The sequence below is a fragment of the Leuciscus leuciscus genome, assembly GCF_965113295.1.
Source record: "Leuciscus leuciscus genome assembly, chromosome: 15".
Taxonomy (NCBI): Eukaryota; Metazoa; Chordata; class Actinopteri; order Cypriniformes; family Leuciscidae; genus Leuciscus; species Leuciscus leuciscus.
Genome location: NC_138739.1, coordinates 18,909,880 through 18,924,107, shown reverse-complemented (window position 1 = coordinate 18,924,107; position 14,228 = coordinate 18,909,880). Strand labels below are relative to the sequence as shown.

Here is a 14,228-nt window from a genome sequence, read left to right as displayed (position 1 = left end):
ATAGAAGAATAAAGAGAAGAAGAAAAAGAACAGAACAGTAATAGAAGAGAGAATTAGTTCTAAGAACAAGTATAAGGACTAAGTCACCGAGACAGAGAACCTAACTGGTCAGAACAAGCAAGGGATGAGGTCAACAATCCCTTCATTAATCTATCTAGAAAATAAATATGTACAATTGAGGAACAACTATAATTCCCCCTTTTAAGGGGTTGAAATAATTCGCATTGTTTACTTAAATCAATGAAAGTCTGAAATAATCCTATTTCTTTTTAAGTGGATGTAAACAAAAAGGCTCAGGACGATGTTCAGGGAAGAAAAATAAGCGCATCACCGTCAGAAGTGGGTAACGGCATTTTTGGCTCAAAGTGGAAGTTCCAGAATTCACGCACATATCAGTTCCAAGGTCAAGTCAGCGTAGCATCAGTCACTGCGGAATTCAAATCCGTTAGCACTACCTTTTAAGCAGGAGGAAATATTTCCGTACCATCTACAAATGCTCGTCTGCCGACGAAAAAAGCTCTTTTGTTCTCTTTTCGGGCCTTTTCAACTATGGGCCAAAGCGTAATCCTCCTCGCTCTATCAGCCGGTGACAGATCTTCCGTGATTTTCAGTCGGTTCTCAATCAGAAACTCAGCGTCCTTGGCAGCACGCCAGACAGCATCTCGGTAAAAACGCAAGGTGAATTGGAAGATGATTCCACGAGCTTTATTATTTGAATTAACACGGCCAAGTCGGTGTGCCACATCAACTACTTCAGGGAATTTATCTTTAAATTGTGGTAGAAGGCGTTGGCACACATTGATAACCTCATGACGGACGTTTTCTCTTTCTTTCTCTGGAATTCCGTGGATTCTCAGGTTCCATCTGCGTGTGTAGGCTTCTAGATGAGCCAGGCGATTTTCTCGCTCAGTGGAGTTCATTTCTTCTTTCTTTGCGCGCGCGTCAATAGAATCAACTCTTTTTTTCAAACTTTTAACCTCGCTGCAGACAAACTCAATGGTTTCCATCATTCCAGAGATTCGTTCCGTATTCCTACAGATCTCATCCTTCATGTCTTTAATCACCCGCGAGTTTTCACCAATCAACTTTTCCAAACCGTCTGATCTGTTTTTCACCAACTGAGAGAGCTCAGAGAGTTGTGTGGAAATAATTGCCGCATTTACGTTATCAGTTCTTCGAAGTTTAACGGCCGGGGAACTGCACGGAGTGTCGGGAAATAATCCGCCAGCATAATCTCAGAATCATCATTTTGTTGGCAATAATCATGCAAACTGTCCTTCAATACCTTGGATGCAGGAGTACTGTTATGTCGTTCGACTGCTTGTTTATCGTCGCCTGTGCTAGCAGATCTAGCAGGAGTATCCGACACTGTTTTCCCTGACTTCTTCGCACCTGTCATGATTCCTGTACTGTGTTTCCCTTGTCTTGTATGGACTTTTGTTATTTCCTGTCCTGTGCCATGTTTTGTAGTCCTTTGTAGTTTTTCTTGTTTATTAGTCTCCCCAGGTGTTTCTGATTAACCACACCCCCTTGTTATCTTGTTTAGCTTGTTTGCTTGTGTATATAAACGTCTGTGCTTCAGTTGTTGTTTGTCGTTCGTTGTAGCTGTTTCCGTGTTCCTGTCCTGAGTTCCTTTGTTTGCCCTGGAGTTCCTGTTTGTTTCATTAAATTAGTTTTGCATATGGATTCTCTCTCTGCTTCGTCCTTGCCTCATCGTAACAGCACCTTTCCTCTTTTCAGATCCTCCCATTATTGTTCCAAGAATTCAAAACATTAATAAACTGAAATTCTCAAAAAAATCCTCTAAAGTTTCGTTATAACTATTATAAAACAGTTTGGGATTGCCGAGCTCACAAACGTACATGTGATCAGGGCGCCATCTTGCACGCTCCCCTCGTTGCTCACACTTATTATGTTCTCTTTGAGTGTGTGTTGTCTATCTGGTGAGTTATAAACATGTTCTTATACTTCTAGTAATAATGTACAATTAAAATTGTTCAGAGGATTTAAATTAGCATGTTAAATAATATTGTTCTCCAGGAGTGTTTGGTGACACAGATGCAGTGAAGTCAGTGTCAGTGATGGAGGGAGATTCTGTCACTCTAAACCCTGATCTTACAGACATACAGAGAGATGAAGAGATCGTGTGGAGGTTTGGAAACATTCGCATCGCTAGAGTGATCATGAACATTACTAGATATGATAATGATGAGAGATTCAGAGACAGACTGAAACTGGATCAGACTGGATCTCTGACCATCAGTGACATCAGAACCACAGACTCTGGACTTTATCAACTAAGAACCATTATTAGGAATGAGGAGTTTATCAAGAGATTCAGTGTTACTGTTGATGGTAAGTAGAGAATTACACTATGTCTTCTTCATATTCTTGTTATAGCAGGCTACATGTAAAACAGCTTTGGGCCAAAGTTTGATAGAAAATAGAAAATGTCTGACCAATCTCATCAGACACCAGACTGAACATCTCAACATCACTGAACTCTGTCAGATATGTTTAAGTACATCAATAGTCATAATTAGCATTTAAAGTTTTTACCAAGTTGTCTTTTTTTTGTCGATCAAACTGGCACTAATGACTCTCTTTCACCGTTACAGTTCCAGACACACATCCTCCTTCACAGTCTCCTTCACAGTCTCCTCCTCAGTCTCCTCCTCCTCCTCCTCCTCCTCCACATCCTCCAGTCTCAGTGTCTCTGCTAGTGTTGATCTCTTCTTCTGCTGCTGGATCTCTGATGATCGTGGCTGTTATCATGATCTTCTGTATGTGCAGGAAACACAGAGACACAGGTACTGTAGACACACCTACAGCTTATACATCTGTAAACAATAATGTGGAGCAACAATATTAGACACAAATACATGTTTTGATTGAACATGTCTGTCATTACAGTTGAAGACGAGACTCACGCTGATGCAACACTCTACACACACACTGGACAAATGATGGTAAGTATTTCTTTAGTGACATTTACATTTATTAATTTAGAAATTATTTTTTTCCCCAAATGTAATGAACAATGCAAAATAACATAACATAAAGCCATATAATATCACCATTGTTTTAAACACTGCACATTAAATATTGGCAAATATGTTTAACAAGTTTGTGAAATAGTATATGCTGTTATTCCATTATAAATAAATCATGCTTCCTGTGCTAAATGTCTGTCTGACTTGTTTGCATCTATATATTTAGCGCTGTATTTGCTCTTGTCCTGATATCTGATGTTGAACATGTTTTATTTCCACAGTCCACTTGCTTTTATTTTTTGCCACTGTTATGAAAGCTGCTATTGTTTTCCAAAATTTCATAATAAAAGTCCCAAGACTATAAAAAGACAGAGATCATTACACACACACACAAGACCATCATTTAGTGTGAGAAACACTGACTCATAATTACCCGTAATATCTATAGATGAATTTTCAGCAAATTTCTGTCATTTATTCATTTTGAGCTCTTGCAGTTTTTGCTTCTGAAACATCAGGTTTGTTTTTCTCCTTTGACCTTTTGTGTTTGTGTTTTCCTACAGAAATCTGAAATGACGGAGGTGGTTTATACATGTTTAATCACAGATCATTGATCAAACTCTCTGTGATTCTGTTTCTTTACAAATTATGTGTTGATCATCGTATTGACATTTGTGTTTTATATTGTATTAGTGTATTCAAATAAAATAACATTTATATTTGTTGAATTAAATCATGCTTTTGGATTCCTTTAGACTGATATTGATATTCACATATGATCATCATCACAATCAAATATTTTGGGCCAGATAAAAAAAAAAAAAAAGGCAAATTAGCATGAGACCGCAATCCCACAAAACCACTGGTGGGAGTGGAAAGTTCAGCCAGCAACAATATCACCCTGTAGCACAAGACTGGTTGCCCACTGAAACTAAGCAGGGTTGAGTCTGGTCAGTACCTGGATGAGAGACCTCCTGAGAAAACCAGGTTGCTGCTGGAAGAGGTGTTAGTGAGGCCAGCAGGGGGCGCTCATCCTGTGGTCTGTGTGGGTCCTAACGCCCCAGTATAGTGACGGGGACACTATACTGTCAAAGAGCACCGCCTTTTGGATGAGATGTAAAACTGAGGTCCTGACTCTCTCATTAAAAATCCCAGGATGTCCTTCAGAATAAGAGTAGGGCATCCTCGGCATCCTGGACAAATTTGCCTAATGGCCCCCTTTCATCATGGCCTCCTGATCATCCCCATATTGATTGGCTTCATGACTCGGTCTCCTCTCGACCAGTAAGCTAGTGTGTGTTGGGTGTTCTGGCGCAATATGGCTGCCGTCGCATCATCCAGTTGTTGCTGCACATTGGTGGTGGTTGAGGAGATTTCCCCCCTTCAAATGTGAAGCACTAAAAAACTAAAAAAATTAAAAGTTTTCCGAGTTTAAAAACCTGCTAAAAGTCTTCAGATTTACTTGGAAATCTGACCAGTCCTAAGGCTGTAGATGAGAAAAACATTAGACATTTTTATGCCTACATTTTAGGCCAGATTTACTAATAGCCTGTGCCAGCGCAAACCCTCGTTTGGCATTAAAAAACTGAGAAATGTATAATAAAAAAATAAAAAAAAATTTAAAAAAAGATTTTAAAAAAACTGAGAAATTAGCGATGAGGAGGCGTGTACACGGTTATTTTTGCTCTTTTTTATCTTATTGCATTAACACATTTGTATAAAAAAAGAGTAGAAGAGTAGTAGTTATTTGTCTTGTATTGGCCTGCATTAATACCTCCTTAAAAACGCAAAACACCCTCTACAAATGAATAAACTATAAGAAAAGATCATTTATAAAAATACGTCACATTGTATCTGATGGTTTTTATATTTGATTAATAGATTACTGGTCCTGGTAGTGATGTCAAAACTTAATTATTCGCATTTACATTACATAATTGGCATAATTGGCATAATCGGCCAAAGAACGTGCATGTAAACGAGCTCAGTATGCAAACAGTGACACTGATCATATACCATATACTTTTTAAATGTTATAAATTATTTAATGATTTAAAAAAATAAGACCAAAATGCAAGCTGCCACAAATAATGCTGAATCTGGACTTGACTTTATTCTCCAGGAGTGTTTGGTGACAGAGATGCAGTGAAGTCAGTGTCAGTGATGGAGGGAGATTCTGTCACTCTAAACCCTGATCTTACAGACATACAGAGAGATGAAGAGATCGTGTGGAGGTTTGGAGACATTCGCATCGCTAAAGTGATCATGAACATTCCTACATATGATAATGATGAGAGATTCAGAGACAGACTGAAACTGGATCAGACTGGATCTCTGACCATCAGTGACATCAGAACCACAGACTCTGGACTTTATCAACTAAGTACCATTATTGGAGATAAGGAGTTTATCAAGAGATTCAATGTTACTGTTGATGGTGAGTAGAGAATTACAGTATAATTTCTTCTGTCCTCTTCATATTCAAAATGTAAACAGTATAATCATTGTCATCATAAGTCCAACCAGGATTTCACTCGACTTTTTTTCTATTCAAGACTTGCCTAAAGATTCTTCTGATTTCTAAAAGAATTGCTTTTTTAAAGTCTGTCATCATTATTCAGTTCAGACCCGTAATGAAGGAATTGCTTACTGAACCATCGTTCTACAAACAGAATGCACAAAAAATTATATATAAAAAAAAATCCATGTTTTGAAAAAGGTAAAAAAAAAAAAAAAAAAGTATCATGACATTCCCTACAATCACACATTACTCTGGTAGATCTTTTGGAGATTTAGCAGTTCACTATAATCTTTTTTACAAGCAATAGAATAGAGTTTTACATCATCAGTCTGTGACGAGGTGAACTGCATTTACATGCGGGATTTAAATGGTGGCTAGCAAACAGAAGCAATCTCTAGCGTTCATTTTGATCATGCTCAAATAACTATAAGGATCAAAAAGTGAACAACTAAGAAACTACATACACAGATTTGAAAACAGAAAACAAGGAAGTCAAATAAACAAAATCAAAAATTAAAACATACAGAGGAGAGACATTAACAAGTTTTAAAAGATAAGTTATACTGACACGCTGTTCCACAGTCTAAGCCCCACTGAAAAGGCTCTGTCTCCTCTGTGTTTGAGCCTAGAGCAAGGGACAGTGAGTAGATTTAGATTACCAGATCTTAGGTCTCGGGACGGGCTATAGGAGTGTAGTTGTTCAGACAGATAACTTGGAGATAATGCAAACATTTGTACGCAAATAGGAGAATTTTATAGTCAGTCCTAAATTGGACTGCATGGACAATGGAGAGCTCGCAAAATGGCCGTGGCATGATCGAATTTACGTCTTTTCTTAAGAATTGTTTTAAGAAATTTGGCCGCAGCATTTTGAACCTATTTAAGACAAATGATCTGGGACTTTGAAAAGCCACAGTACAGAGAATTACAATAATCGAAGCGTGATGTAATAAAAGCATGAATAGCTGTCTCAAGGGATTTTTCGGGCATGAAATGTTTAATTTTAGTAAGAAGTCGGAGTTGAAAAAAGCTTTAGAGCGAACGGTTCGATTTTGAAGCCCTAAAAAGGTTATTCCATCCATCATAAAAGTAATCCATATGGCTCCAGGTGGTTAATAAAGGCCTTCTGAAGCAAAGCGATACGTTTTTGTAAGAAAAAATATCCATATTTATAACTTTCTAAACTACATACACTGCACTGTTCTGCATTTGCGTGGCTGTTTCTCAATTCGTAAAGAACCAAAAGAACAGACTTGCGTTCTCATGGAAACCGGTCTTTGTAGGTTTAGGTTATCTTGAAAGTATGAACTCAGAAGGACACAGAATGCTACTTTGTGAGAAATGAGATGTACTGTAATTGATTACAACATTACGTATTAGACAAATCTCTTTACTTCATCGTTTATATTATTTTATATAATTCTCTTTTACTGCATATAGGCTATTTGTGTAAATGTGTAGCCTATATTAAGGCCTAATGTCATAGGCTACGTTTGAATATGCCAATATAAAGTACTGCAGGCCTTCTCCAGGTCTTTATCATTTTATTACAGTTATGTGTGGGGCTCCTAATAACATTCCCTGTAATGTTATTGTTTAGAGGGAGAGATGTTTTTATTGTTCACTTGGATAGTTCTTATGTATTCTAAATTCATGATGGGGTAAATGCAGGAAATGTGTTTAAATCAATGTTGGTGCAAATGCATAAAACACTGCTTAATTTATAGTGAGTAGTGCTCAAGCAGGCATGTTGTTTTAGCGATCAACCAGAGCGTCCACGAAAGACAGGCAGTAGAAACCGGAGTTGAAAGAGAAGAACCGTGTTTTGTAGTGTTGTGAACCCACGCAGAGTTCTTGTGTACTGCGAATAAATGCCCTGGTAATGTAAGCAGTGGTCAGCTATGGTCAGACACTTGCATATAATGCAAAGCCATAATACCAACTTCGATGGCAGTCCGGAGGGTTACACCAACAATATTAGATTGGATCACCCTGATTTAAATAGCCTACCAACTTTTACAGATAACCAAAAATTAGGCTATACTACATCACAACGTAGACTACAAACTAAATAAAGAACAACATGTAAACTAAAAAAAAAAAAAAACATTTCATTGATTTTACTAGGCCTACATTTTTGTATTTGACCATCATCATCATTGAAATATTTTTTGAAGTAAAAGTAGTAATAGAGAGAGAGGGAGATTATAGTGATTCTCAAAACGTATTTATTATTAGTATACAATCTGCTTTGTGTTAAACCAGCATGCTCAACATGTATGATTAAACATGTAGGCTACATTAAAATAGCATTGCAGAAAGTGTGTTTTCATGTTCAGTCACTAGGAGGCGCTGCAGGATCTTCTTCTGCTCTAGAAGATCAGCACACAATCTCTGAAGACAAACAATGAGACACTCTGATCCTGCTTTGTTCATACTAGTATTTTAAACTGTGAAGCAAGGACGAAAACTATTGAAACCTGTTTGAAAGATTTTGAACAGTTCTGTAACAGTATTGGGATGGTTTACACTGTTCTGATTGGTTGTCTCTGCTGTAGTGGGCGTGGCTGCTGTTGTGATGTCACTATCAGTCCCTCACTGATGAATCAGACATTCTCACATCAGGACACTAGGGGGCGATGATGATGATGATGATGATGATGATGATGATGATGATGATGATGATGATGATGATGATGATGATAATGATAATGATGATGATGCCTTTTAACAAGCCTCAGAGGATTTTTCTAAAGAAAATTTGTGAAATAAATTGATTATTTTTGTAGCCTAATCACCTATATCCACCCTAGAAGATGATCTGAGAGCACAGTAGGCCTATGTAAAGCATGTACACTCCAAAGTTTATAAATTTTATCAAACACATTTATAAAATATATTTGCAACCCTGCTGACAAATCCAGTCTAAGGTGTTTTAGTTCTGCTGGTGTTGTTTGTGGTTTTGGAAGCTGGGAGTTTATATCAGCTCCAAATAAGGCCATCATATACAGGCTGTTTTCTATGGAGATAGTCACTGTCAAAATGCTCTACAGGGCGTTGCTTCTGAGGGAAATGAGAAGTGAGAAAAGAAAAAAAAGAAAAAAGAGAATGAAAAAAAAAAGAACATTTAATAGGCTATTGCAGAAAATACTGCACTGGTATTGCCATGTAAATGCCATAGTAGACTATATATCAATACACCATGCTATCTGATTCAATCGCTGTACGCCGAGTCATTTTAAAATTACTTTAAAAAATATTTATAATGAGGTTGTTTCTGCTGGAAATGATAGTCAAACATTTCTGTAGGAAGACATTGACCATTAAAGTGTCAAATGTTTATTCAGTGTGAAATGACACAGTTCAGAAAATGAATAGATGAAACAGCGCTTCACACGACCACACCAACAAATGTGTGAACTTTAGTCATGTGCTTCATAAACGTGCTGACCATATTTTATATGCTACAGATATTGTTCCTAAAATAAAACTCGTACAACTTCAGGACGTTGCATTGAGCAACTAGGCCAAATGAAAAAAAAAAAAAAATTCTTACAGTTACAAGAACCAATTTATTGTGCTTTAGAAGATTATTCTAAGATTATATAATGACAATAGTAACTACCATGAAACTGCTCCAAGACACAAAGGGTTGAGGATCCATATGTAGTATTTATTAAATGGGTAACCCACAATCAAAGATCAAAAATTAAACCAAAAGCAGGCAAAGGTCAAAACACAGGGTAAACAGTCCAACAGTCATGGGGCACAGGAACACAGGCAAGAGCAGAAGACCATGACCATGACCATGCAGCACACTTCTAAATGCAGTGTAGACACATACAAGAGTTTGCAATAAATGGCTGAGTGAACAGGGTTTCTATATGCTGGGCAAAACAAGGTAATGAGAAATAGACAATCATGGATGATGAGACCAGGCAATGAGTTATGGGTAATGTTGTCTTTGATGGAAAGACAGTCAGTAGAGGGTGGAGTGCCCTCTGGTGGCTATCAGGGCACTCCAGCTGGTGATCATGACAGTATATTTCGGTGGAAACTATGGTTACCATGTTAAGGGGTTTATTACACTGATTTCATCGACTGTGAATAGTGACTCATGAACTGTATCTATTCTCCCTGAGGAGTTTCTTTATAAACCTCAGATTATCTACTAATATTTTTCAGATCATAGAGTAATTTGTATCAGGCTGCTAGAGATGATGTTGCTTAAATTATTTTGCTCTCATTGAGTTTGTGTTGTCTGTCTGGTGAGTTATAGCCTAAATACATTTTTATGTCTTTACCTTTAGTGATAAATGTACTGCTGTTGGAATGGAATAACAAGAAATGAAAAGACGGCTCATCTATTAGTTTTTTCATTTAGTTTAACTAATTTTACAAATGGCTTTGATATTTAATCAAGTGGTACTCACTGCAGAGTCAAATGACATCCAGCTCCACCTCTCTGGATGTCTAAAGGGGATAGTGGGTAGGGTTAGGATATGGTTGGATATTCTAGCTCCACCCATTAGGCCCAAATTACATTCGCTCCTCCTCACTGGATGACTATGAGGAGGATCTAGATGTAAGCTCCACTCATTTGTTCTGCAATGAGCAGTCTCTCTAATTTATTCGTACATGTGGGCAGCGTTGAAACGGCCCTTTCATCTGATGGGTCAAACCTTCAGTACAGGCCTTAATTCTGTCAGGTAGAATAAGAGTCACAATGACAAATCCCACTTCAATATGCTTTTGTCACTATGCGAAACCATCACTTGCTGAAATTGGGTCCCAGTAGAGTTTTATTAAAATAAAATTCTAGACAAACTGGCCCCCATGATGAATGACATGTATTTTGAATCATTTGATTCACTCAGGCTCCCTCAAACAGGTAATCGGCCTCTATTTCTTTCATCTTAAAGAAAAATACAGATCCCCTGCATTTCACTTCTTACTGCCTGATCAATATTCTTAAAAGTAGTTCACCTAAAAAAAAGAAAATTCTGTCATTAATTCATCACCCTCATGTCGTTCCAAATCCGTAAGACTTTCGGTCATCTTTGGAACTCAAATGAAGATCTTTTTGAAGAAATCTGTGAGCTTTCTGTCCCTCCATTGACAGTCTACGCAACTACCATTTTGACACTTCAAAAAGCTCATAAAGAGATCATAAATCTAATCAGAATTAAGTGGTTTAATCCAAATTTTCTGAAGAGACACGGTCACTTTATATGATGATACGTTTGATCTTCTACAAGAACCAATGAGGTTCATTCTCGTGTTACGCACGTTTGAGCTTCAGCAGGAACCTTGCATGAATGCCCACTTGCATCTATTAAATCTCAGTGGGAGGAGGACATAGGAGAAAATATTCCAGAAGAACAGTGGGAAATGATTATACGCCGTGTGCCAGACATGACCTGATGCAGTGTAAAATCCTTCATCGAACCCACTGTACTAAAGTTAGACTTTCTAATATATATTCAGATGTGGATCCCATGTGTGACCACTGTCACAGGCCCCTGCAACTACTGCACATATGTTTTGGTCCTGTGTATCTCTACACAAATATTGGTCTCAGTTCTTTTAAACATTATCTGAAGATCTTGAAATTCATGTTAAACCCTTGGCTGTAACAGCTTTGCTCTCGCTCTCTTTTGCTTGATATGCTTTTGTAGCTTACATCTAATTTGACCAAATTGGAAATCGCCTACACCCCTACTCATTCTTTATGGATTAAAGATATTTTTCCTTTTGTTAAACTAGAAAAAAAAAATCAGACACACAATGAAGGAATCTGATCATTTCTGTACAATTTGGGGTCCTTTCCTAGATTGTGTAGGAAAGTGAAATGCTCGCAAACACCTGAGTATCTCCTCTGGCAGTAAATAATCTTCTTCTTACACATGTGATTTATATATTTTTGGATATATAACATCATTTTCCTTTATTTATTTTATTTTGTAATCATTTTGGTGTTTTTGTTTTATACATTTTTTTAAGCTATTTTTTTATCTTGTGTGTGTTTGTGTGTGTCAGGATAAACAGAGGACCCAAGAGTGAAGGCAGGTACAGAAACAAAGTTTAATTTGAAAAGGCAACTAAAGCAGTCTGCCGAGTGCCGACAGGCGGGTGCAGAACTGGAAAGAACACAAATGTCAAAAAGCTTGGCTGGTGAAACACCACAGCAGTGGTTCCCGAGCCGGGTAGCAGTAGTCAGTGAGGATGACTCAATCTCAGGACAGTAGTTGAAGATACACAGGCAGCGGTGAGGTTGGAGACCACGAGCGCTGATTGCGATGATGATCAGCTGGGGGAAAGTAGTAGAAACGAAGGTAGCGGGGGAGAGAGAAAGAAAGAGAGAGAGAGATTAACCCTGGTTCATGACAGTCCAGTCTACACACAGACATTGGCTGATCTCCTTGTTGCTAGTACGCTTTGACTTACCTGGCTACCTGCCTGTTGTCCTTTGACTCGTCTGACCTGACCTGACCCGAAAACCACTTTTAACTTTTAAACCGGTTATTAAAATGAAACATTTAAAGTATGCAACAGAGACTAATTAACCATTAACACTGGTTTAAACTGAAAAGTCTCACAAACTGACACCATCACACACACGCACGCATGCATAGACTCGCATGGAGTACATCTCTACACTTTAACCACGTGTCTCCACCTTCTGTTAACTTGAGAGTTTAAAGAAAGAAGTTTCGATTAGATCTGTAATCAGTTTGATACCACACTTCCATTTTTTTTTTTTTACAAACTTAAGGTTTGTTATTATTTTTTTAAAAATTGGAGAGCTGCACAAATGAAAATGGTTCACACAATACTTTTATATAGTGTGTTTTTATGGCATCTGGTTGGTAAGTAGAAATATATTTCTATATTTCCTATAGTTATAACTAATACAAATTAATTCCAATATAAGCTATTCAATTTTATAACTTTTAAATGATTTTTTTTTTCTCATCTGAAAACAAAATTTATTTCATTGAGTTACTAAACATATATTTCTTATTTACTGTATCAGTTTCTCAAGCAATTTTACAACTAAATCTTTTAATTACCAAAGCAAATGTTGCTTTACTTTATTTGTTTCTGTAATCCAATGAGATCCCATTTTAATGCTTGATTAATAGTCTCAAATTTACGGAAGCCCTGAACCGCAACGTAAAAAAAAAAAAAAATCCGTAAAAAAAAAAAAAATTACAAAAAAAAAAAAAAAAATTATGTAAAAAAAAATCATTATCATTTCGAGATTAAAGTCGAAATGTTTCGAGATTAAAGTCGAAATGTTTCGAGATTAAAGTCGAAATCTTTCGAGATTAAAGTCGAAATCTTTCGAGATTAAAGTCTTCCGTAGAAGTTGTGTGTGTGCTTGCCGTTATTTCACATTGCCGCACAGGCATTCATGCGTGTGCGTGCGTGTGTGTGTGTGTGTGTGTGTGTGTGTGTGTGTAAACTGGATCTACACAAAATAATAGCTTTTTACTTTTATCTGGGCTTTCAACAAAGGGGTATTCTACAGGTCTACCAACATGACATTAGGCTATAGGACTTTATAAAATATACTGTCAGACTGGATCAAGATATCCAGCTTTATGAATGAATGAATGAATGAATGCATGAATGAGGCATTTATATAGCGCTTTCATATGTCTACTGTAGGCCTACACTTAAAAGCGCTTTACAATCATTTCAGGGAATCTTTCCTCAACCACCAGTGGTTATTATATTTGAGGAAATCACGGGATCCGGCCAAATGATTGGATACAGAATGATGCACTTAAAATGTATCCAGAACGTACACGGTGTCTATTATAGACGGCAGTTCGACTTCACAAGCGCATGTATTTACACACACGCACACGCATGAATGCCTGTGCGGCAATGTGAAATAACGGCAAGCACACACACAACTTCTACGGAAGACTTTATTCTCGAAAGATTTCGACTTTAATCTCGAAACATTTCGACTTTAATCTCGAAACATTTCGACTTTAATCTCGAAACATTTCGACTTTAATCTCGAAACATTTCGACTTTAATCTCGAAACATTTCGACTTTAATCTCGAAATGATCGCATTTTTTTTTTTTTTTACATATATTTTTTTTTTTACGTAATTTTTTTTTTTTTTTTTTATGTAATTTTTTTTTTTTTACGTTGCGGTTCAGGGCTTCCGTAGGTCATCCATCTTACTTTTGTGTGTGTTAACCTCACTCGCCTGGCCTGGGAGTGATTCTCTTTATTTCTGTATGTTTAAAATATACATTAAAATAGCATTGACATTTAGTATTATCAAATTAGTATTTTAGTCTGTGAAGCAAGGCCAAAACTATAAAACCTGTTTGAAAGATTTTGAACAGTTCTGTTACAGTATTGGGATGTTTTCACTGTTCTGATTGGTTGTCTCTGCTGTTGTGATGTCATCATCAGTCCATCACTGATGAATCAGACATTCTTACATCAGGACACTAGGGGGTGATGATGATGATGATGATGATGATGATGATGCCTTTTAACTAGTCTCTGGGGATTTTTTGTACAGAAAATAAAGAATTGTGAAATAATTTGATTATTTTTGTAGCCTATATCCACCCTATAAGATGATCTGAGAGCACAGTATGTAAAGCATACACACACACTCCAAATATAGACTATCAATTTTATCAAACACATTTATAAAATATATTTGCTACCCTGCTG

At 37.0% G+C, this 14,228-nt stretch overlaps 1 protein-coding gene and 1 long non-coding RNA gene across 2 annotated transcripts in view; one reads left to right on the top strand and one right to left on the bottom strand.

The window, feature by feature from the left end:
- LOC309475590 (uncharacterized protein) overlaps positions 1–14,228 on the top strand; it is a 335,445-nt gene that overhangs the window by 113,021 nt on the left and 208,196 nt on the right. Inside the window, exons 11-12 of the mRNA XM_082138408.1 lie at positions 2,041–2,355; positions 5,116–5,430. Of these exons, the coding sequence (XP_081994534.1) occupies positions 2,041–2,355; positions 5,116–5,430 (630 nt within the window). The remainder of the gene's footprint in view (positions 1–2,040; positions 2,356–5,115; positions 5,431–14,228) is intronic.
- LOC309475707 lies at positions 2,382–3,571 on the bottom strand. The gene is made up of 3 exons (XR_014197796.1): positions 3,427–3,571; positions 2,697–2,840; positions 2,382–2,663 (listed from the first exon to the last, which is right to left on the bottom strand). It is a non-coding gene; the product is annotated as an uncharacterized lncRNA (long non-coding RNA).